The sequence below is a fragment of the Podarcis gaigeae genome (genome assembly GCF_964106915.1).
Source record: "Podarcis gaigeae genome assembly, chromosome: 15".
NCBI classification, from domain to species: Eukaryota; Metazoa; Chordata; class Lepidosauria; order Squamata; family Lacertidae; genus Podarcis; species Podarcis gaigeae.
The window spans coordinates 11239187-11262859 of NC_139692.1; the positions used below are offsets into that span (position 1 = coordinate 11239187).

The 23673-nt window shown below is 41.8% G+C and overlaps 1 protein-coding gene across 1 annotated transcript in view; it reads left to right on the forward strand.

Annotated features, from left to right (window-relative positions):
* Positions 1-2691: 2691 nt before the first annotated feature.
* The window catches only part of TCF7L1 (transcription factor 7 like 1), a 72211-nt gene continuing 51229 nt past the window's right edge, over positions 2692-23673 (forward strand). Inside the window, exons 1-3 of the mRNA XM_083713606.1 lie at positions 2692-3323; positions 3512-3575; positions 5876-6006. Of these exons, the coding sequence (XP_083569732.1) occupies positions 3087-3323; positions 3512-3575; positions 5876-6006 (432 nt within the window). The 5' untranslated portion in view covers positions 2692-3086. The remainder of the gene's footprint in view (positions 3324-3511; positions 3576-5875; positions 6007-23673) is intronic.

Sequence of the window (23673 nt, forward strand, 5' to 3'; positions counted from 1 at the left end):
GTTTGGGGGTTTTTTATGTGCTTTGGGTGTGCTTTAAAGGTACAGCGTATTCACAGCCTCCAGTGCACTTTTTGCTGAGAGCAAGGTGGCTGTTCCATAACTCCTATAGGAGTGCTGGCCCCAAGTTTTGGGTGGGTGTGTGCTTTGAGCAAGATGCCTCCACCAATGTATTATTTGTTAACACTGCCTTTTAATTGCTAGTACTGCTACACACTGTCTGTCAGTTATATAATTCTGAATATATGATTGCACTGGAGATGTGTATCACATCTGATTATGGTTTATTTTAACTAGCTGATATCAGCTGATATGCTTTAATGACTATTCATTTTACAATGCATTTAAAATGTTATTATCTATGTCATCAAAATGAATTATCTATTTCGATTGTCAACTTCAAGTTTTGAAATGAATTAGAATGTTATTGTAATTGGATAGATAGATAGATAGATAGATAGATAGAGAGGAAGGAACAATAGTTCTCCCTCAAAAGAGAAATGTGTTTTCAGCTAGTTTGGGCACATTTATGTGGAAAAGTGGCATGCGTGCATACACACACACACACACACACACACACACACACTCTGCCCTCTTTTGGGGCAGAGCCCTTTACTCCTTGCTGCTGTCCCTGCTGCCCATTTACTTGGGCTGCATGCACTGCATACATTTCAAACCTCTTCAAACAATTATGGGAAGTGTAGCTGGGAATTATGGTTCTATGAGAGGTAAACTAGTTTCCAGAATTACTGGAGGGGTGCTATAAATGTATAGTGCAACCACAGCCTTGTTCTCTTACTGTGGGCCCAGTCTTTGGGGAAGGACCATAGTTCAGTGGTACATAATGTGCCTTGTATGCGCAGAAGGTCTCACTCTCTGGGACCTCCAGATATGGCCAGGAAAACCCGCTGGATGAAATCCTGGAGAGCTGCTACCAGTCAGTCAGGAGTGCCAAATTGAATAAAATATGGGGGAGGGCCCAGGTAAGTCACGCCCTGCACAATCACATGACATGGTGCACACACACCATTTGAATGGCAATGCCCATCAACTTGGGGGGGAGCCCCTCAAATATTTTATTGGGGAGGGGCTGAAGGGACCTTGGCTCCTAGGAGTTGGCTCCTATGCAGTCAGCGCAGACAACCCTGAGCTAGATGGATTAATGGTCTGACTTACCATAAGGCACATGGCTGTCAAGAGACCAAGAGGGAGTGTCCATTGGCCATGCATGCTGAGGCTGATGGGAGTTGTAGTTTAGCAACATCTGGAGGGCCACAGGTTCCCCATAACTACTAACGGAAGCAAGAAAGCTGAGGAAATCCGATTAAAATCATAGGTGCTGGAGGTTTAAAGTTGGGGCGCCTCTCAATAATCAATGCAGGTGTGGCAGGAGGCAGTTGCTAGCACCAAACACACAAGTAGCCTTTAAGAGTCTGAAGAGATAAATCAAAGCAAGGGAAGAGATAAAAAAAAATTATGCAAGTTTGGAGAGCAAGGAGAGGGAGACAACACTAGTGCATGCTCTAGGAAGAATCTCATGTTCTTGTATCTGTCACCTGTAAAACTCTGCCCGTTTTGACTTTGAGGAATGTCTTTTAAAAATCTGGTTTCCAACACATACCCTGCAGCAGAATTATTCTAGTTAGTTTCAGCCCACTCCCACAAGTCTCTAGAAGTAAAAGGTTGGATATATTTTCTTGATTCTAATGCACATGCAAGATGCACAAATGCCAGCAGACTGTGTCCCTACCACCTTCCCCTGTGAAGTGCCTAACATGTTGGGGAATGTGCTTGAGAGTTTCAGGTATAATAAGTACAGTACTGCCAGATACATTGCGGGATTATGTCTGCAATTCAGAGCACATGTACTTGGCAAGGAAGCCTCACATTGATACTTCAAGTCTTGTAGAAACATGCAGATGATCAGGCTGCCAAGCACCTATCCTATGCAAACTTAGCTCGGAGTAAGTCCCACTGAAAGCCATTGTGGGACTTGCAGAACAAAAGCCCCTCCCTTTACTGGGAAGCAGGGCTGCAAGCTTAACCCTTACTGACAAGGGAGTAAAATCCCATTTAATTCCATAGCATTTACTTTTGAGTAAGCACAGTCAGGACCGTGCCGCAAACCTCTCTAAACTAAATGGGAGTAAAGCGTGTTTAGGATTGCGCCTTACTTCTGAAAACAACCAAGCCCGGGATGGGGCTGCAACCATTTTTTTCCTTTTTAACTAAAGTCCCCTGGTTATGGCTTATTTAAATACTCAGCAGAGAAGAGCCTTCATCAATCATATATATTTTTTGTAAGGGGGCGGCTTTTTCCCCCTGCGGGAAGAGGGGCGTTTAGAAAAACACAGGGGGCTCCAATTCCCTCCCCCCTTTTTTTGAACCCCACTTTATTTTGCACGTCCCCTGAAACCCCCCTATAGTAGTTCAAAAACAAATAAAATAACATTTTTGAGGGAAGGGAAGAAGGACATGCGTTCGTAGGAGTGGGTCAGGGTAACCCGAGTGAAGCCGAGCTGGGGGGTCCCTGGGCGAAAGTGATCGCGCGGGGGCGTGTGAAGCGGGGGGGTGGGTGTACTTGCCGTCACTTGGGGGGGCGTAACCCTCCCCCTCCTCCACCGCTGGCTGGGGGGGGGGTGTCAATTTGCAGCGGGAGCTCCTCCTCCCTCCCTTCCTCTTCTCCTCCTCCTCCCTCCCGGCCCCTCGCTCTCGCATTCCCGACCCTCCCCGGGTGGGCTAGGCAGGGGACCCCGCCAGCGGCTGCGTCGGAGCAACTCTCGGGATCCTTTTCCTTCCTCTCTCTCCCCCCCTAGCCGCCTCCGGGGTGCCGCCTCCCCCTCGACCTCCTCCTTTTCCCGCCTATCCCGTTCCCTCGACTCCGAAAGAAGGAGAGAAAGAAAGAGAGAGGGAGGAGGAGGAGGAGAAGAGGAGCTCTTCGGCGCCTTCCTCTCTTCCGGAGAGTGTCAAAACTTTGTTCGGGCGGAGGAGGCGGCGGCGGCGGCGGGACGGGGCTGCGTCGAGAGGCCGGGCTGAGGCAGGCGGGGTGCGGGGAGCGGCCCCCCGCCGCACCGGGACCCCGCCGCACCATGCCTCAGCTGCAACCGGCCGGCGGAGGAGGTGGCGGCGGCGGCGGCGGAGGCGACGACCTGGGCGCCCCGGACGAGCTCATCCCTTTCCAGGATGAAGGCGACGAGCAGGACAAGGGCTCCGGGGGCCGCGGCTCGGCGCACGGCGACTTGGACGAGCTCAAGTCGTCGCTCGTGCACGAGTCCGAGAACCGCGGCGGCGGCGGCGGCGGCAGCGCCTCCGGCTCCGATTCTGAGGTAAAAAGTTGATGGCGGAGGGAAGGCGGCGGCGGGGGGGCGGGGGCGACAAAAGAGAGCGAGTGTGAGGGGGGGGGGGAGAGAGAGGCTGCTGTTTTGAGGCGGGGGGAACGGGAGAGCGGGGGGGGGGGCTTCGTCCCGGGCAACCGCCTCAACCCGCCCCCCTTTGTGCCTTTTCCCCCCCACAGGCGGAGAGGCCGCCTCAGCAGCCCCGGGAAAGTTTCCAGAAGCCGCGGGACTCTCCAGCCGAAGGTAGAGGAACCCTCTTTAAATATCTATCTCTATATAATATATATATTTGCTGCCCCCTCCCCAACCTCGAAATGAGGGGGCAGGGGGAGGCAGCGTTGTGGGGCGGCGACGGGGGTCGGAGGAGAAGGGGAGATGGCGCTCTCTCCTCAGAAGACGGAGGACCCGCGGCGGCGACGGCGACGACTCCTCGTCCCCCCCCCCCCGCCTCGCCTTCACTTTTCTGGAATGAGGAGGAGGAGGAGCTTCCCTTGGCCGCGCCGTCCCGTCTCCTCGCTGGCTTTTGTTGCTTCCCCCTTTTGGCCCTGATCCTGTGTTGACTCGAAAGAGGCCCTGAATCGCGAGTCGAAATTTGAAATCAGGGCGACGCGCTTTTGTATGTGTGTCGCTGCTTCTCTCTCTCTCTTACCCCCCCCAACCCCCGCCGTCCTGAAGTTCTCTTGCTCGCAAGTTGAGCTGCCATAAAATTTAACGAGGCATTCTCGGCGAGGCCTTTGCGTTTGAGTAAACACCGCCTATCATCTGACTCGGAGGAGCTGCGATCCTGCTTACGGCGGGGAGAGAGATTTCCAGTTAGCGGGATTTACTTTGGATTCCACAGATAACAGCCGCTGAGTTCTATGGAGATGAGTCCGTAAAGGAAGTAGGTGCAAGATTGCACCCAGGGATATTTGAATTAATGGGATTATAGGGGCCTGATCGGGTTTGGTATGCTGGTGTTGGGACCACTGTTAGCCAGCATTAAGTGGCAGAACTTCTCTGGAGTTAGACCTGTTGAAGTCCTTGCCTTTGGGGAAACACACAAATAGAAGATCTTGTGGTACTTCTCAAGATTATTGTGATTTATGTTATACCACAGGAGGACTCCAGTCCTATCAATACTTGCTGGGAATAAGCCCCGTTTATGTACAGTGGGGCTTACTTCCGAGTAAACATATAAGAGTGTGCAGTAAGTCTATCATTCTTTGAGATTCCTATAACAGATTAGCCAGATCTGTTGCTTTACTTCTGAATAAACAGATTTAGGGTTAGTGTGAGGTACAGCAGAACTTTATGCATGTTTATGCAGAAGTGAGTCCTACAGAATTCAAGTAAACATGGGATTGCAGGTTTCCATAGAAGTACGGTAAGCCCCTTTGGGTATAGGAGGATATACTTCCATATAGATACAGAAACTCGAAGTTTTATGAAAGGAAAAAAAAGATTGGAGATATTGGATTGGGGGAGTAGGAATTTGTACACCAATATTTGTACTTACCAAATAACATTTTGGTTACTCAGCCTTTTTTAATAGTCACAACCCATAGACAATTTAAGATTGCAATCCAAAGCATATTTTTTTGGAAGCATTATTCCACTGGTTCTTACTTCTGAATAAGAAAACATAGATTGGGTTTTGACCAAAATTAAAAACCCAACCTAAGCATCTTTACTCATAAATAAGTCCCATTTAATTCAGTGGAAATTACTCCCTTGTTGATTGTTGCCTTAAATAATTTTTTTTTTATGCTTTATATTCTTTCAGCCACCCTTTTGGGATGTCATCTCTCTTTGCTTCTTCCACTTTAGTTTAATTGCATACCTGTGAGTGCAGTAGAATTTGTAATCCACATTAGTGTTTGCTTGTATCTAAGAAAACAGTTATTCTTGAAAGATTTAACCTGTAATGCAGTGGTGTAATTTTATCTACTTGATAGTACAGATTTTAAAAAATATTAACATTGACACATATCTTCCTGATTTCATTGTGACTTAAGAATGTAAGTCAGCTTTGCAATTGTCTTCTAGTAACCTTTCGTACACAGCAGGTTTTCAGTACCCTGCATTCCATTTTAGTATTTTATGACCTAAAAATAAAACAGCAACAACCACCCCATTACTTTTTGTAATGCTTCCTTGCTTGGTCATCTGGAGGTCATGTTTACTAACCACAGAAACCCAGCTGTTACCAAGTATGAAGTAGGTGCCTAATATCACATGCAGAAGTATATGTATACTTTTGTTCTTACTTGGGAGTTTTGTTTTGCCAAGTAAAAACAAAACTGTACATCAGTTGCATGGGCATAAATTCAGTTGCAGGTAAGTACTGTCAATTCAAGTAAGACCTGAGTGCTATATTGACTGCAAAATAGAGCACATACACATAAGATGCCTTAGTTGGTTTGTAAATCTCACATCTTATTTCTTTCTGTTCTGTAATTCTAGTTAACCCTACCTTCCTTAATCCCTAGGGCTGCATTTTGAAACTGTGTTTGCAGCCTTTACTCTGAGTGTATTTAGCTAAGTGTCTTTTTCTTCCCTAGTAATCAGAAGACAGCAAGATGGAGGCTTCTTTAAAGGGACTCACTATCCAGGTTATCCCTTCTTGATGATCCCAGAGCTAGGAAGCCCCTACCTGCCCAGTGGAGCCTTGTCCCCAGGTGGTGCTCGCACAGTAAGTGCTTTGTTTTGGTTTGAGATATTGGTGTGATTAAAGTTTTCCTTCCTCTTCTATAAAGGCGAATTGTGATAGATGGTCAAAACAAAAAAAATTCCTTCCAGTAGCACCTTAAAGACCAACTAAGAACTGACTTAGTTGGTCTTTAAGGTGCTACTGGAAGGAATTTTTTTTGTTTTGACTATGGCAGACCAACACGGCTACCTATCTGTAACTGTGATAGATGGTGTTCCTTTATGCCCCTTTGCCCCACTGAAGAGTTCTGCATTACTGTTGATATCACAGAATAATAAACATCATTTGAGGGGAACTCTTGTTGCATGGAATGTTAAAGATATCTCTTTTCCAGTGAGGAAGTTTGGAGATAGGCAATCTCCTGAATAATTTCTCTGCTCATTTTCAACTTAATGATTTACAGTGCTGAAGAGTTTTCATCTGTTTGAGTAGAAGATAAAATTTGTTTTAATGGGTTTTATCCTTTCTCTCCCTACCCCACCCAATTTCACTGTTTAAATGAGTGTGTAGGCTGTTGCTACAGAGAGTTGATAGGCTCAAGAAATGCGTGAATTTCATAATCTTTCTTCAATTTTTCTGTGGAGTTCATTTATTTGTGATCAGAGTTCTGGGGAGGGAAAGGTGTGGATTTAGAATTCGGTTGAAAGGATTAGATCTAAAAGAAGTTACCCTTGGCATTGTTGAAGTAAATAATATCAGCGAATGACATTTAAAGTCTATTTAGGTACTGATAGGCTTAGAGAGGAAGTTTGTTATTATTGGAGTGCAAATAAGAGATGCTAATTTTATCTGCCATGAAATCAGCTAACTTAAAAGCATTATTCTATAGCACTCATTTTTAAACTGCATTCCAAGGAAACCTTGTTTAGTTTAGGCATGCCATCTTGGGGAACTTATGCTATCACTGTGCATCACACGCATTGTGCACCAACAGAGGAGTTTTGCTTATGTTTTGGGATGCACTCTCGGTTCTTGTATCCTAACAGTGATTCTCAACAGACCTGTGTAAAATATGTGTGTTTCTTAGAACAAGCCATCTAGAATCCCCTGCTGTGTATCCAGGTGTTCTAAACTGGATGCATGGAGGTTCTTGTTTAGACTAGTTCATGGTGGGTGGCCAAAGATGCTTAATGAATATGATCTGCTGAGACAGTGTCTGGAAGTGAGTACCTGCACTTGTTATATGACCACATAAAAACATTGAATGGCATAAGAATCTCTTGATTGCTTTGCTGTTTATGACAACTTGGTTGCACGAGCGTAAGGGGTGTTTCAACATGCTTATATTTATTTAACAAAAGTTATAGCTACTTTTCTTAGTGAAACAATCTCTAGTTGTGCTTATTGGAGGTAAAGTTTCTCCAACAGGATTTAAAGGTCTGCCTATTGGGAGAAGGGTTTAAGAAGTGCCTTGTATAACTAAGCTTCAGTCCTCCTGATATCAATCAATAACAACTTATAACTACAGATAATGATGAGCAGGGTATTCTAAGGCTTTATGCAGATATAACTCTGCTGATCATTGATAGACCAAGAGTGAGCTGGTTTGCAAGTTCTTTTTAAAGCTAATCCTAGTCATTGTTATTATTACATTTATTACACTCTGTTCACCATAAGGTCCTAGGGCGGGATACAGCATTAAAAACAGTTTAAAACAAATTAACTACAGATGTAATGCTACATCATGGTACCTTCTGATAGATGGAAAAGAGGAATTTGTATGCAAGAAAGGAGGTGACTTTACTATGTTTAAGTTTAACTGTAACATCAGCCTTTTCAATCTGGCATCCTCCAAATGTTTTGGATTAAACTCCCATCAACCCCAGTTATCATGGTTGAGAGTGTCAGGATGATAGGAATTGTAGACCAAAGCATCTGGAGGGGCAGCAAGTGAACAACTATCTGATCAATACAAGAAACCAAACGCTTATCAATTTCAATGTAATATTACCAATTCAAAATAAACAATCAAAGCACCAAAATCTAGGTGCTACTTGAAACATAGCAATAGTCACACAAAGAGTACCATCAGTGTTCCAGAGGACTGTTTGGTCACTTTTGAGTAATAACTTTGATGATAAATAACTTTGAAGCATGTAGGATATTTCCTTGAAAGAACAGAAGTGAAATATTGCACTGATAAAGGTAAAGGTAAAGGTACCCCTGCCCGTACGGGCCAGTCTTGACAGACTCTGGGGTTGTGCGCCCATCTCACTTAAGAGGCCAGGGGCCAGCGCTGTCCAGAGACTCTTCCGGGTCACGTGGCCAGCGTGACATCGCTGCTCTGGCGAGCCAGAGCCGCACACGGAAACGCCGTTTACCTTCCCGCTGGTAAGCGGTCCCTATTTATCTACTTGCACCCGGAGGTGCTTTCGCACTGCTAGGTTGGCAGGCGCTGGGACCGAGCAGCGGGAGCGCACCCCGCCGCAGGGATTCGAACCGCCGACCTTTCGATCGGCAAGTCCTAGGCGCTGAGGCTTTAACCCACAGCGCCACCTGCGTCCCTCCATTGCACTGATAGCCGTTATCAATTTTAATTAAAGTTGCAAGTCATTGATTCTGTGAATTTCAAAAGCTGTTTTCATTCCTTATATTTGAGCTTTAGTTTTTATATCATGCATATTTCATGTAAGACAAAATGGATCAATATAAATGCTTCAGAAATAGAAAAAGAATGGGCTATATTGTTGTAGTGCTTTATCTAGAGCTGTTCAGCAGTAGAATAAACTCCCATGAGAGTTAGTGGACTCTTCTTCCTTGGAGGTTTTTAATCAGACGTTGGATGGTCACCTGTCATTTATGACCTAGTTGAGATTCCTGCATTGCAGGGGATTGGACTAGATGACCCTCAGGGATCCCTTCCAGCTCTACAGTTCTATGGGTCGTAAACTCATTATTCATGCTTTCTTCCTCTAAAAGAAGCTACTTTCCTTAAAGCTTGTGTTGCACACAGTTATAACTACAGTGTTCCACTGAAGTTGATTTATATAGCAAATTTGCATATTTTTTGAACTTGATGCAATTACTGTTTTATTTCTGTCCTGTAGAAACTTGCTTAACAAAAGGCCAAAAAATGAAACCAAGAAGCCCCATCAAAACAGCTCTGTAAGCATATCTTTAACAAAAACAACAAATAATTTTGTGGCATCTTAAAGAATAGTAAATTTATTATAATACTTTATAAGAATATATTATAAAGAATTTTATCCTTATTAAAGTGCCACATGACTTGGCTGTTTTTGCTAAAAGATTTCCTTAGTGAGTGGTTAAAAGAGAAAATCTCTGCCATATTTTGAATTGTCCCTTCCCTACTTTTGGAGGGGTAGGGAAGTAAGTTTTTTGCAATGACTTAACATTTGACTGTAAATTTTGATTGGAAAGGAACAAACAAAAGGATTACTACACAGTGGCAAATTTAACTGCAACCTTTCTTTTCTTGTTTGCACTGCTTTTCTCATTTAAGCAGGAGACTTAAGACTTTTAAAAGCTGTTAATGGGCTGACATTGTGTGTCCTCACCGACATTAAAAGAAGTGATTAAGGAAATTGACCAAGCCTTAGACAGCAAATTGAATCCCCCTGAGCACAAACCCAAATGTCCCAACTCCAGTTCCAAACTCTGCAAATGCCATAACCCTCAGGAGCTCATTGTGTATTATGGCCATTGGGGATTCCCTGTCTGTGTCCTTAAACAAAAACCTATTATTATTCTGAATTGTGCAATGAACACCTTATCTGTGATATGTTCTCCCATCAAAGATCACCAGCCTTACTGCTTCATTCTGAGGAGTAAGAAATTCCCTTTAGACTAATCCATAAATCTTAAGATGTTACAAGTATCTGAAGAAGTGTGCATGCACACGAAAGCTCATACCAATAACAAACTTAGTTGGTCTTTAAGGTGCTACTAGAAGGTTTTTTTATTTTTTATTTTGTTTCTTGAGATGTTGGTAGTGCCAGAAAGTTTTAAAATAATAAGGCTGTCACTCAATTAAAGAAACCTCAGTAGCTTAATCATGAGTATTAGTTGAATAAATGAATTGATTGATTTTATTTGCATACATTTCTTATGAGTAGAAGCAGTAGCTCTGGGGTAAAAAGTATAGTACCTAAGCCTGCAACTTATGCACATTTAACTGGTACACATTCAGCTGAACACACATGGCAAATTGAAAAGAAAGAAAGAAAGAAAGAAAAAAGGGATGGGTGTCCGGGAAAAAAGACTTTGGCAGTTCCATCTGCGACTGAACCCAATGTGTTTTGACGACATGCAGTTTTGGGTTTAGGCGTGATCACTGGAATGTGACCCCCATGTATGTATACTGTATGTATGCATGCATGTATGTATGTATACTGTATTTTTCTTTGTTTCAATAAGATGTAGGGATGTGTTATAGCAAGCAATAATCCCAGAAGCATGCCCCTGTGTGTAAGAGAAGGGGGAATGCTTTTAAGATGGTGGCAGGTATCCACAGATTTTAAGTACAGTACTCATATTGAATATAATTTTATGCCCAAGTCATCCAGGAATTTTTTAGCTGATTGATTTGCTATAACACCTAATCAATTGAACTTTGTGTCCCTAATAATGAACAGATGCTGGAAACCTATAGTAATTTTGCCAGCTTTGTATGAGTATTAATGGGAAACACTGTGTTAATTTGTAGCACTGTACTGCATTTTTACATTATTGTTAACAGCTAAATGGCTTGGGAGCAGGCTTACTCCCACAAGACCTTGCCTATATATTAATATCTTGTACTTGGCTCTTGCCTAGTATGCTCCTGCCTTTCAGAGATAAGGCAGGTAGCCAGAGTGATTTGGGTCTTTTCTGTGGTGGCATGGCAGCCAGACTTTGAACTTCTTCCTCAGTTTCATGCATCAGATGCTACCGCTATTTTTGTTCTTTTGTTTGCTGGTAGTTGATCATGATTTTATTTGTATAGTTATTGTAATTGTTTGAATGGAAATATGTTAGCCTTCTGAGAGACATATCTCCATGTAGAACAGTGGGATAAAAATACAATAAATGTGATAGAAGCTTGAACATCAGGATACTTAGCAGGGATAAAAAGAGCCTTAGACTTTCTTCCCTGGATGTTCCATTTTTGTGGATAAATTAAGTTTTGTGCCATATTTTTAATGGAGATATTGGTGAAAATATGCAGGTAGCCTTATTTGATTGCTCACTGGGAAGTTATAAAATATACAGTATGGGAAAATCATGTCTATTCAGAAGTGAGTCATGTTAAGTTGTCTAGGGCCTATCCTAGTAGGAAAGTGGGGTTAGGATTGCCATCTACATCATTTAAATACAGGTAGCCTAGTGTGTTTAATTATTCTTGCTGTTTTATCGTGGTTCTGCACCTCCTTTGTACACTGCAATGCAAAATTTGTTGCTGCAGGTCCAATAATTTAAGATCAATTCTCTACAATTTTGGTAGCTCATGTTGGAAAGAAGTACCTGCTTTATTAGTCAAATGTCAAAGAAACCACTCTTCAGTACTGTAAGGCTTTGTTCCTGCTGTACCATAAAGTCTCTAAACTACCTACCTACCTTATTTTCTTAGTTGAAAATTGAAGGAGGTCTGGCTGCCTTAATTGCCATAAAGGAGTATGTCTGGTTAGCCTTGTTGATACAGTAGAGACAGCTTCTACTGTCACTAACATGAGTGAATCTGCTGCCTCATGAATGTCCTGGTACCAGCATGTACAACCATTATATTCCCTGCATTAAAGAAATAAAGAAAACATTCATACCAAAACTTAAAATGCTGGTTTCATCTAGAAAAGGAAATAAAGGCAGGAGCATTGATTTTGAAGGGAATGAAACCCAGCAAGTTGTTGGGCAGTCACATTTGTGATCTAGCAGTGTCTAAAAGCAGTGGTTCTCAAACATTTTTCTCTGGGCCACTTTCAAAATTAAAAAATTGCTCATGTCACATTGAATTTTTTATTGATAAGAAATACATTTTAAAATGAAAAGAAAAAACTTCTCATTGCAGATCAAACACATAGGCTGAGGAACTTTTCATCTCCTGTCTATGTGAACCTGAGACTCAGATAGCTAGCCACATATTGTCTACAAACTTTATTTTTGGGAGGTTTGCGTGGGCCTTCTACTGGTGTCAAATTAAATGAGTCTTCGGCTCTCTGTTTGAACGGTGATTCTGGATCACAACTAGGATTGCTGTCAGTATCACTTGATGATTTTCATCTCATTCTGAAAATATATTTATCCACAGTCTGCAAACAAAAGAAATCATTTTGATACTGTAGTTTACTAAAATATGCTACACTGATTTTTTTTATGTTTCTTTGATTGTCCTTGAATCTTCCTGTCACACTTGCCACCCTATCCTGCTACACCAGTGTGAGAACCACTACATCTAGTATTAAAGAAATTTCATGAGATTGGTTCTGATTGTGTCCGTTAACATTTAGACTTTTGGTTCTGCAAGTATTTGAGCATTATATGCCTTATGGAGAAAACAAACAAAACTGTTGTATAAGTTATAAATATTAAGGCTGCAATTCTGTTCAGTATGTAATATATGTTGAACATACCTTCATTTTCACAAAATTTATAATAATTTGGCATAGATTAGAGCCAGAAGCACATGACAAAAGACTCTGAAGATGTTGGCTAGGGGTTGGGGAGCTATCCCTCAGTAGTTGGAAACTGCTTGACTAAAATTCCAGCTTGACAATAAGCATGGATCCCTCTGTTTGTTTTGCTCCTGCTCTCATCTATGAATAGAAGTTAATGTCCAAACTGAGAGATCACATGGTTATTTGATTTTGTAATGTCCCTTACCTTCAATTAGAAGACGAAACTCACTTTAAAGAAAATTACATTAAGCATGTAAGAGCTTTACCCCTCTGGTCATTGGAAGTTCTGCAGAGCCTTTCTGTGAGTTGAAAAGCAAAATACAAAGATTTATAGGAAGTGCAAATTCAGCTGATTTACTTTACAAAAAAATACATAAGAAGAGAAGAAGAAGAAGAGTTTGGATTTGATATCCCGCCTTTCATGCCCTTTAAGGAGTCTCAAAGCGGCTAACATTCTCCTTTCCCTTCCTCCCCCACAACAAACACTCTGTGAGGTGAGTGGGGCTGAGAGACTTCAGAGAAGTGTGACTGGCCCAAGGTCACCCAGCAGCTGCATGTGGAGGAGCGGAGACGCGAACCCGGTTCCCCAGATTGCGAGACTACCGCTCTTAACCACTACACCACACTGGCTAATATCCCTAATATCCCTAATATCCATAAAACCATATCAATATAACTAATACTGGAGAAAACTACTCAGCAGCATGATACAAACTCCCAGCAGACATAACACACACTATTAAAACAACCAATGAGGTTCACATAGCCTCTTCACTGAAATCTTTTCAAAGCCAGGTAAAAACATATCTTTCCCCAAAGCTTGCATTGGGCTGCCAAAGCTTCTTGCGACTGCTGTGAGGTGCGATTTTGTATATATTTTTATGAATTGCATGTGTATTGTTATGAATGTATCAATATAATCATATACAGTGGTACCTTGGGTTACATACGCTTTAGGTTACATACGCTTCAGGTTACAGACTCTGCTAACCCAGAAATAGTGCTTCAGGTTAAGAACTTTGCTTCAGGATGAGGACAGAAATCGTGCTCCAGGCGGCGGGGCAGCAGCAGGAGGCCCCATTGGCTAAAATGGTGCTTCAGGTTAAGAAAGTTTCAGGTTAAGAACCGACCTCCGGAATGAATTAAGTACTTGACCCGAGGTACCACTTTATGTTTTAAAATATGTTGTAAGTCGCTTGGAGAACTCTGCAGCAGACTAACAAGTCTAATGAAGACTTGCACAGTGTCACACTCATCGTTTGTTTACACAACCACTACAACATTCATTGTCTCCTACAATAATTCTACCAGCCAAGCATTCATAGCAAAACCAACCACACTGAACAGTATTACAACCACATATACTTAAACTCATATCCTTCCTATACAGGATCACTGCCAAGCATAGGAGCCAAATCCCAGGGGCCGAGGGGTCTTTGTCCCCCAATAAAATATTTGAGGGGGCAAGGACCTCCCCCCCCCAGTTGATGGCATTGCCATTCAAATGGTGTGTGTGCACTGTGTCATATGCAGGGTGGGGCTTACCTGAGCTCCCCAATATTTAATCAAGTTGGCACCCCTGCTGCCAAGCCTACAAGAGTAGCAAAATGTACACATCTCTGAAACTCTAATGGCCTCATATTCTGCATCCACTGACCTATCAGTTCACCCTGTTAAAGGGTGCACAGACAGCAGTTGCTTGTGTAGGATTGGAAGGGCAGAATTCTGAGGATTTTCTCCCCAAAGATACCAGATAAAAGAAAAACTTTTAGGATAGATGTAGTGATAGTGCGATGTGTGGCACTGATACGTAGCTGGAGCCCACTAGAATGTCATTTGCAAATGACAAAGTTTTTTTTTTTGAGCAACTGTAATAGAAGAACTTGGAATTGATCCATGTTTTAAGTCCCTTGCTGTGCTTTGAGGAGCTGATTTTGCTGGCTGCTTTATTTTAATTTATTCTGCTCTTTTGAGTGCCTCGCGTTGGGAAAGGGTTTAGAAGGTTAGATAGAAGCCTAAGTGCTTTGTCTCCGGGGAAGCCTTCTCTTTTTTCCTGGTAAAAAGTCTGTTTCTTATTTAGAGTTATTGTTTTGTTACATTCTTATTCTTTCTGTAACTGCTTCAGGCATTAGATAAACCCCAAGTTCTGCGTAGCATTTAAAAAAAATGTTTTTTGGGATGAGTTGCAGCTGCTTTCTTACCTAATAAATGCAGAATGAGGGTGCTCTGGGAAAGTTCTTCTGTTGTAACTTAAGACTCTGATTTGGATGCATGGATGTCGGTTTGTGTGGAAGGAACCTCTACTACTAGTAAAGCAGATAGTTTAACATTGTTTCTAACAACTTTCTGAAAGGTTCGGTATCAGTACCATAATGCAGGCTAACTACTCCTTTCTTGATAAATATTTATTTGCAGCATAGCAATGCACATTGTGCAATCGAAGCTTTCCACAATAATGTGGGATTTTGTGCTTTAGTGTTCTGGTTTCCTTTACGTCAAATAAATAAACCAGGCTCTCAAATTGTGAGGTGTGCTGCTTTGCGGAGATGCATGCTCATGAAGTCAGCACTTTCCTCACTAGCCAAGTCAAGCATGGTGCTAATCTTCTCCTTCCACAGACCCAATAACTAAAATAGGCACTGTGAACAAACAGGGCTGTGCTATATTAGGCTTCCTGAATATCATCCAGGCCTGGTACTTGCTTCCTGCCAGCTGGGAGTGAGAGACACTTAAGCCTTCCTAAGGGGGATGATTATTTCACAGTATCAGTTGTGGAAAGTTGTGAGGGGATGCTGTCTGAATAGACTAATGGGGAGAGAAGTTCAATCTGGGAGTAGCTGGAGTGAACTCGAAAGAACTGGAGGGTGTGTTAACTTTCTGTAGTCAAGTTAGCTGGAGAGGTCAATAGAAGTAAATGTGGAAAGGTGTGGGAGAAGTCTGTACCCAACGTATGGAGCAGTAGTGACTAGGGGTGCCGTATGTCCAGAAGTGTAGATTTCCTTAAAAATAGCTCAAAAACTTCATTTTTTCTTTAGATTTTGCAAAATAGCTCAACAACTCAACAACTTTTGTGTCTGGATTTTCGCTTTTTGAAATATGGCAACCCTAATTGTGACTCTTTTTTTTTAAAAAAATGTATTTTTATTAAAGATTTCTTGGTTTACAAAAGTACGTACAATGTCTCTTTTTTTGAAGTTACATTTTCTACAGATGAGTTTCATCCTAATTGTGACTCTTGACTGTGAGGGCGGTTCGAACAGCTTCTTCAACACTAGTTTGTGGGGGAAAGAAAAAGGAATTGGATGTGTGGTGCCAACAGCATGCTGATCACCTTTTCATTGTTATCAGAATTGGGAGAGTCTGTGCAGGTGCTGGACCAATTTATAAATGCAGTAGTGGGTTGGGTGAGGAAGAAAATTGTTCTTATTTACCTTTCTCTCTGTTAACAATTTGTTCTATTAATAGCAGTTTTCATAAATGCAGATGATGCTCACAGCTAGTAATATACTAGTAACTCTCCCCATCTTCTGAAACCTTACTTCACATGTAGTTTTGTCAAGGGAGTTCAGTATATATTTTCCTGTAACTCAGTGGTATAACATAAATTGGGTGGTGGATGTGCATAGCCAATGGTAATAACAAACTACCGTATTTATTTTATTGTTTTCTACAACCCTCACTCAACCTCTTTGCTTCTGTAAACTTCACTGACGTAGGATTATGACTAATATAATCCCATGTGGGCTATAGTTGGGAAAGGGTGTGGAGAGTTACATATTGTTCAAAGTCATATTTGCAATCCTTTTCTGTACTACTCTGCATAGGAACATGTAGCTGCCTTATTCCAAGTCAGATCATTGGTCCATCTAGCTCAGTATTGCTTACACTTGCTGGTAGTAGCTCTCTAGAATTTCCCAGCCCTACCGTGAAATGCTGGAGATTGAATTTGGAACCTTCTGCATGCAAAGCAAATGTTCTGCCACTGAGCTACAGTGGCTACAAGAGCATAGTTCTAGGAGATATTAGAATCTATATAATGGAAATGTTTTTCTAGTGCTATGTGTAAACCTGCCATGCAGAATAAGTCTGCAGAAGTTTTATGTCTGCTTACTTACACATGCTTACACTGGTAATTTTTTGTATTGTACATTGATAACTTAAAAGGTAAAAAATACAACAAACTAGGTTATAGCTTAAAAACTTCCCTGCTTGGTCACCTGGAAGTTTGTTTGTTTTTTACTTGTCACAGGAGATCTGAGAAATGGTGATTTACATAATGTGAAACCTGTCATGGTTTGCAGGAATCAGGCTCTGGGTGTGCTTGCTTTATGGGAATCAGGTACAGGCCGGCAAGCGCAGTCAGGTGACGAGATGCGCTGCAGCTGGGAGCGAGCTCAGGAGGACTATATAAGGCCTGCATTTCCCCCTTGGCCTTTGCCATAGTGTGGTCTTCTGCCAAGCTCCAGGTCCAAGTCCTGCGGTCCAGTTATCCTGCATCCTGATCTCCTATTGTTCATGACCTCTGTTGGACTTGTTCCTGACCGTAGACCTGCCAGTTGGACTGCCTCTGTTACCAGCACCACTGCCCGTACCCTCGTTCTGGCGTACTGGCCCTGGACTGTTGCTGCTCACTCCCCGGACCATGACAATTTATAAGTCTGGTACAGATGCTAGGTGTTTGGGTTTTTTTGCTTATATGGCTTTCAGAGAGAATATCAGAATTCATTCTGAAGTTCTAAAGACTCTAACATCATCAGTGGTCCAGTTAGCACATAACAGTCAGGGGTGGACTTTTGTCTTTCAAATTTCTGTGGCACTTTGTGTGAGGTCAAAATTCAGTGCCCCCCTGCCTCTTGCCTTCTGTTCTGCTCAATTCACTACGCCATAGTTGCGGTGCCCTGTGGCGCCTCCCTAAGCTTGGCGCCCAATGCCCTAAATCAATCTCTGTAATGGTAAGCCATGGTCTAAAACCATGACTTGAATCAGCCCTGTGTATAGTTGATAGGGTCTGCTGTTGCTCATGGGACATGCCTCCACGCAATTATATTCCTGTTTGCCTGCCTGAATCATCACTTTGATTTGTGTATTCCTGGCCAAGAGACACGAATGTTAAAGCAACTCAGATAATTAAGTGTTGGCTTACTTGCTCGTCTTCTCCAAGTCAGGGGAGGATATCTTCTGCTTGCTCACAGAGCTGTTTGACCTTGCCGATAGTCTTTGAGGTTTTTCAAAGCATCCCCAAAAATACCAGAGTCAGATTAACTGTATAAAAACTTATCTGACTGAAGACTAAAAACTAGCTAAACAAAAGACAAAAAAACTAGCCCTGTGCTGGATCATGTTCCTTTATTGTACCTGCCCCTCTCTTTCCTGTGCTGCACTGAGAGTAAAGGAACGTGAACACTGGCTTAACTTTTCATTTCTTCTCAAGCAAACCACAAGTAGTAGTCAAGGTTTGTTCTTGGCTTGCCACTTGTGGTTTGTTTAGGGAGAAATCACAAGCATTTGTTTGCTTGTAATGTTAAGTTAGTGATCTGGTTTGTTTCCTCATGGCACAGGGAGAAAAGGGGTGAACGCAATAAAGGAGCTCGCATTAGCGCACTGCTTGTTCATGGGAAACCATGGTTTTGACTTGCCATTACATACAAACCAGGCCAGTGTTGCTTAAGAGTACAGGGGTACCATGGTGACTTTATAGACTGAAGAGCTTAATAGAAAAATCCTCCTTTGGGAATCATATATGAAAGCAGCATTTGTTGTTGATGGAGGGTTAGTGCGTGATGCTTAGGAGCTCAGGTGTTTGGCAGTGTGGAAATATTGTGTTACTCACACTATATTCTCCAAATCTCTCTCTATTGTTCTGGTATTTCCTTCTCTTGCAACTAAAGTAGATTAGCTTACTTATCTTGCGGCAGTGAGGTTAACAGAACAATCTCTATTTTGGAATGAACATAGCTCTGCCAAGTGATGAATAACATGGGCATCACCTGTTATTATCTTAAGTTGAGAACAATATAGATCTGGCTTTCAGAGAACAGGTTGAGACCAGACAAGAGTAGCTGTTGGGGTAACTAGCCCTGAGTATGTGTTGTTAGTGGTGCATACCTTCCCCCCCCCCTTCTGGCTGATCTTTTTCTGTTTAAGAGAACTTGAGAATATTGATGTTTAGAAACAAGGTTTTGGGGGAAGTAAAATAAATATTATTTTGCTTTATATCCCACTTTTTGAGTAGAGTCCTCAAAGTGGCTCACAACATTTATAAAATGAATACATTTAAAGCCATAGAATTAAAACAAAAAGCAGTCCTGTTGGATCAGAAGCATGCTCCTAGTGCTGTCCTTGCTTGCCTACCTCTCCCTCCTGGAATCCATCTTGTATTTGTCACAGATAGCTTGAGTAAGCTGGATACTTGTATAACTATTAATGTACCAATTTGCAAGTTTAGCAAAACGCCATTGTTGTTCAGCAGAAAACTATCAAAATAAGGTGGAGCAACTCTTTATCGTACTTGGAGCCAGCCATTTAAATTGTTACCTTTACATTCTGTCCCCATCAGACCATAAGATATATCTTGCATTTCTTGTGGTGAATATTTTTGATACAATGGTGCATCAGAAGGTCTTTTATAAGTTACAAAAAAAGTCTTTAAAGTTCTTACAACTTCTCTATACAAGACAATTTTCCTGTATGGTTTTCTCTTTCCCGTAGGAAATAGCATGAACACAAGATCATGTTTGATTTTTCTAAATTTATTTTTATTGGCTTTTATTTGCAAATTATATGAACTTAGTTGCATAACAACATAACTTAGAACAACAGAGAAAAATAAAAATAAAACTAAAGTCTTAAGTTTTGTAAACTGGATCATGAGAAAGTGCTGGAGCAGTTATGATATGATGTGCTGTAGCATATTACATTTAGGTTGGTGACCACAGGTAAGCAGTAGTTTAAGCCTTCAGTAATTTGGTTTTACATATTTTAATTTCCATCCTATAATTGTCGACTGCACATAGTTGAACTAAACAGAAATAAGGAAGGGATAGGAAAAAAAGGAAAAGCAGGGGAGGGTAGGATAACTTATACATACCATCAAATATTATATACTGCAGGTACTGCCATTCCATATGCTTCATTGTTTACATAATTAATAAAATTTTATCAAACAGCATAGAAATTGTCAGGTTTCTTTTGTCCCCTTGCCACTTTTTGGTTTTGTGTCATAAGTTATTAGGGGTTTGAATGGGTAATCCCATCAGTACCTTATGCCTGTGAGTGCTGGGATGTTAATTTTAAGTTCACGTCTGTGTTGTAGCGTTCTTGCACAGAGCTCTTTGTGGAGGTTTATCACACTGAATTTTCTATGACTTTTTCTGTTATTCTGAACTTTCAAAATATGTCATTTTTAACTACCTTTTGAAATTCTTGTAGAGAAGGTGAAAACTTCTGCTGATACTTTTTAGATGTTTCTTGCTATTTAACATTTGTTTGCTGTTACATTATGCTAGTTGGTTAAAAATTTACCTTGAACATTTGGCTAAAGAAGACCTACAAGATGTCCCCCCCCCCCCCCCAATTCTATTTCAGCTTACAGCAACAAAGTGCTTCAGGCTGCCCTTCATTGTACCTCACTTTAAGCAGCCTCATTAGAGGAGTGTTGTGCATGTGTGTTGTTCTGTGCAGCTGGTTTAGATTATTTAACTCAGCCATTGTTTCTCTCCTGGCCTGACTTTGGTAGCAGGGAAAGAAGAACTGGAGAATACAATTACTCATTTTGGAACTCAAAAGAACCATTTATTGTTTCTGGAGTATCCTGAAACAAGTGTATAAAATGGACTAATCATTCCAGCAGTCCAGAAATGAGAATTTGTCAGTCTCATCTTAAGAGAGAGGAATTATATTGGGGTGTAAAAGGAGTTCTCTGCCATCTTCTAGGCTTCTCTTATTACCCTGGTGGCAAGGGAAGATATGACATTCCAGTAGATCCCTCACTGCCAAGATAACTTTCAGGTCAGTTAATAGAACCGATCAGTGATTAATAAAGACACAATTCTATTGGTGAAATCTCTGAGTAATTTTTTTGGGAACACTACTGAGGGCTAGTCAGTCCTTCAAAGCCTAACAGAATTAGTGTGAAAGAGGCTCACTTGTCACATCTAGGTGAATTTCCAATAATAACTTGCCTACATAGTATTGTGATACTGTGTACTGTTTGGGTGGTTCCTGCCTTTTCCATAGGCCTTTCTTGCATCTTTACCACTTTTGACTCCTTGCTTTACCTTGAGAACAGCACAGCTTTTGCAAAAGGCTCTGAGAGTCTTTTAAATAAAAATAGTAGTTATAAGCTGGGTAGACAATAAGGCAGTTATGTGACTTTTTCACCCATGACCCACTCTTCTGGGTCCCACTCAATGCACATTCTCAAAATGCCAGTTGATCAAGTGATTTGGGTGCTGGTTGAGGGCTTTACTTCAGTTTTGTATCCGAAGCCTGCTAGTAGAATATCAATAGAGTTGTATGAAAATTGTTTATAGGGCTTGGAAACCAGATCAGTAGGTTTCAATCCTATGCCGTTTTAAAATGTGTGGTTTTTTTTTGGGGGGGGGGGTGTCATTGGGTTGCTGTTTTTAGTTTGATTATATATTTTGTGGTTTTATATTCTGATTTTGTTCTGTGAACTGCCCTGAGATCTTCAGGTATAGGATGTTATATGAATTCAATCAACAAACAAGCAAGCAAGCAAACAAGCAAACAAACTTCATTTGAAATAGTAGACAGGTTTTCTACTAAGAACAGAAATCTATCTATTCATAAATAGAAATCCACAGCCATGCTGGAAAAGCTAGACCACTTTCAATATAACTTATTTGTTCGTATAACTGAAGTGGGGGAAGATACCCCCATGCTATTTCTGTCTCTGTTTTTAATGAAAATGGTAGGAATTTTACAAAATATATTCCTGTAATTATTTTAAGGTGGCTACCAACAGAATTTAAGTCAGGATAAAAATATGAATCTTCATTCTTCCAACTCCTTGTCCAGCACTCTTTCTGTTAAACCACAGTGATGTAGCTCTTTCTCATAAGAGTATGTTGTAGAAGGGAAATAAGAGTTGAGAACTAAATATTGTGAGAAATAAACAAAATCATATAATTGTAGAGTTGGAAGGGAGCCTGTAAAGGTAAAGGTAAAGGTACCCCTGCCCGTACGGGCCAGTCTTGACAGACTCTGGGGTTGTGCGCCCATCTCACTCAAGAGGCCAGGGGCCAGCGCTGTCCGGAGACACTTCCAGGTCACGTGGCCAGCGTGACATCGCTGCTCTGGCGAGCCAGAGCCACACACGGAAACGCCGTTTACCTTCCCGCTGGTAAGCGGTCCCTATTTATCTACTTGCACCCGGAGGTGCTTTCGAACTGCTAGGTTGGCAGGCGCTGGGACCGAGCAGCGGGAGCGCACCCCGCCGCAGGGATTCGAACCGCCGACCTTTCGATCAGCAAGTCCTAGGCGCTGAGGCTTTAACCCACAGCGCCACCTGCGTCCCGGAAGGGAGCCTGAGGATCATCTAATTCATACCCCTGCAATACAGGAATATGCAGCTGTCCCATATGGGGAGTGATCTTGCAACTTGGCGTTATCAGCACCACATTCTAACCAACTGAGCTAGCCCGTGAATTCTGTATGTCAAATGCAGATGAACGAGTTTGGATGGAATTACTGATCCAAGAAATATTTCTGTTTATAGTGATGGAAAGTCTTTTATTGTTCTGGGGGCAGGGGGCAGGGAGAGAACCCTTTAAGCCTAATATCTCTCACAAATGCACCAATTAAAATTGAATTATTCTGTATTTTTATATCTAAAAAGTAACAGGGAGGGATTGCATGTGAGTGAAAAATAACAAAACTTCACTTCAGCACTTACTGGAATGGAGGCATAATCACAGTGCTCTAATATAGCCTTATACAGGTGGTTTTACTCAGCTGCCAGGTTGAGCACACACCTTATTGCTGTCTTTAGAGTGAAGGGATATTTTTCTTAATAATTTCTACTTTCTTTGATACAGAATTCTTAAAGAGCTATTACATGATTTGTAAACTGTTTATGGTTCCACATGTTCATTCCCTGTCACTTCCTTTTGGTTTATCTAACAAACTGAAGACAGAGTAACAATCATGGTCTCCTGAAGGCATTTTTGGCTGGTGGGATTTCCATTTGCTGGGCAAGGCTCTTCCAACTGATTGTATCTAGTTTGGCTTGGATAGTGACAATGTCTGAATAGGCATGAATAGAGCCATTCAAGTTGATGGACAAGAGCTGAAAGCTGCACACAAAAGCCACTGGGCAGTCACTAGAACTAGCAGCTTCAGCATTAGGCCTTAGCAAGGCAAGGATGATAAACAACAAAGAACAGTGAACAAGCTTTACTGGGGCTTTGAGTTGATGCCATTTCCCCACACCCAGAAAAGGCAATGGACATGGCAGGTAGCTGATGATGTAATCAGTTGTGGATGCAGAAGCTGAGGGGTGTGTGTGTGTGTGTGTGTGTGTGAGCGCGCACAGGACGTGGAGGGGGACAGAATGGGCAAACTTGATGTCTTGTAAAGTGTCTGATAATATTTAATAAAAGCAGCTGCCAGTAGCATTCTGTGGCTAATGCTGTTAGTGTTTGCCTGACATATCACTAAAAAGTGATTTAAAAGAGATTTGATTTTTGATGAGAGATGATTCTCACATGCCTGAAAGTCTAAATGTGGACCTGTCTGAGTGTACAAATAACTCTAAAATTTGTACCCTCTCACAAGGGTACACAGTTTAAGTATGATAGTATATAGTTGCTTGTTTTGCTGTCTGTGGCTGTCTCACCATCTGACATTCCTTAATCTGTTTTCTGTAGTTTGCAGGAATGAAGCTATTTATAATCTGCCTCCCTGAGGAAAGGGAGTTGAAGTCTCTCTCCGCCCCCCCCCCGCCATAATATTTTACTGAGTTTTCAGAACGTAATTATGCTGTAACAATTTATTCAAGATAGAAGATCGCTTGTTC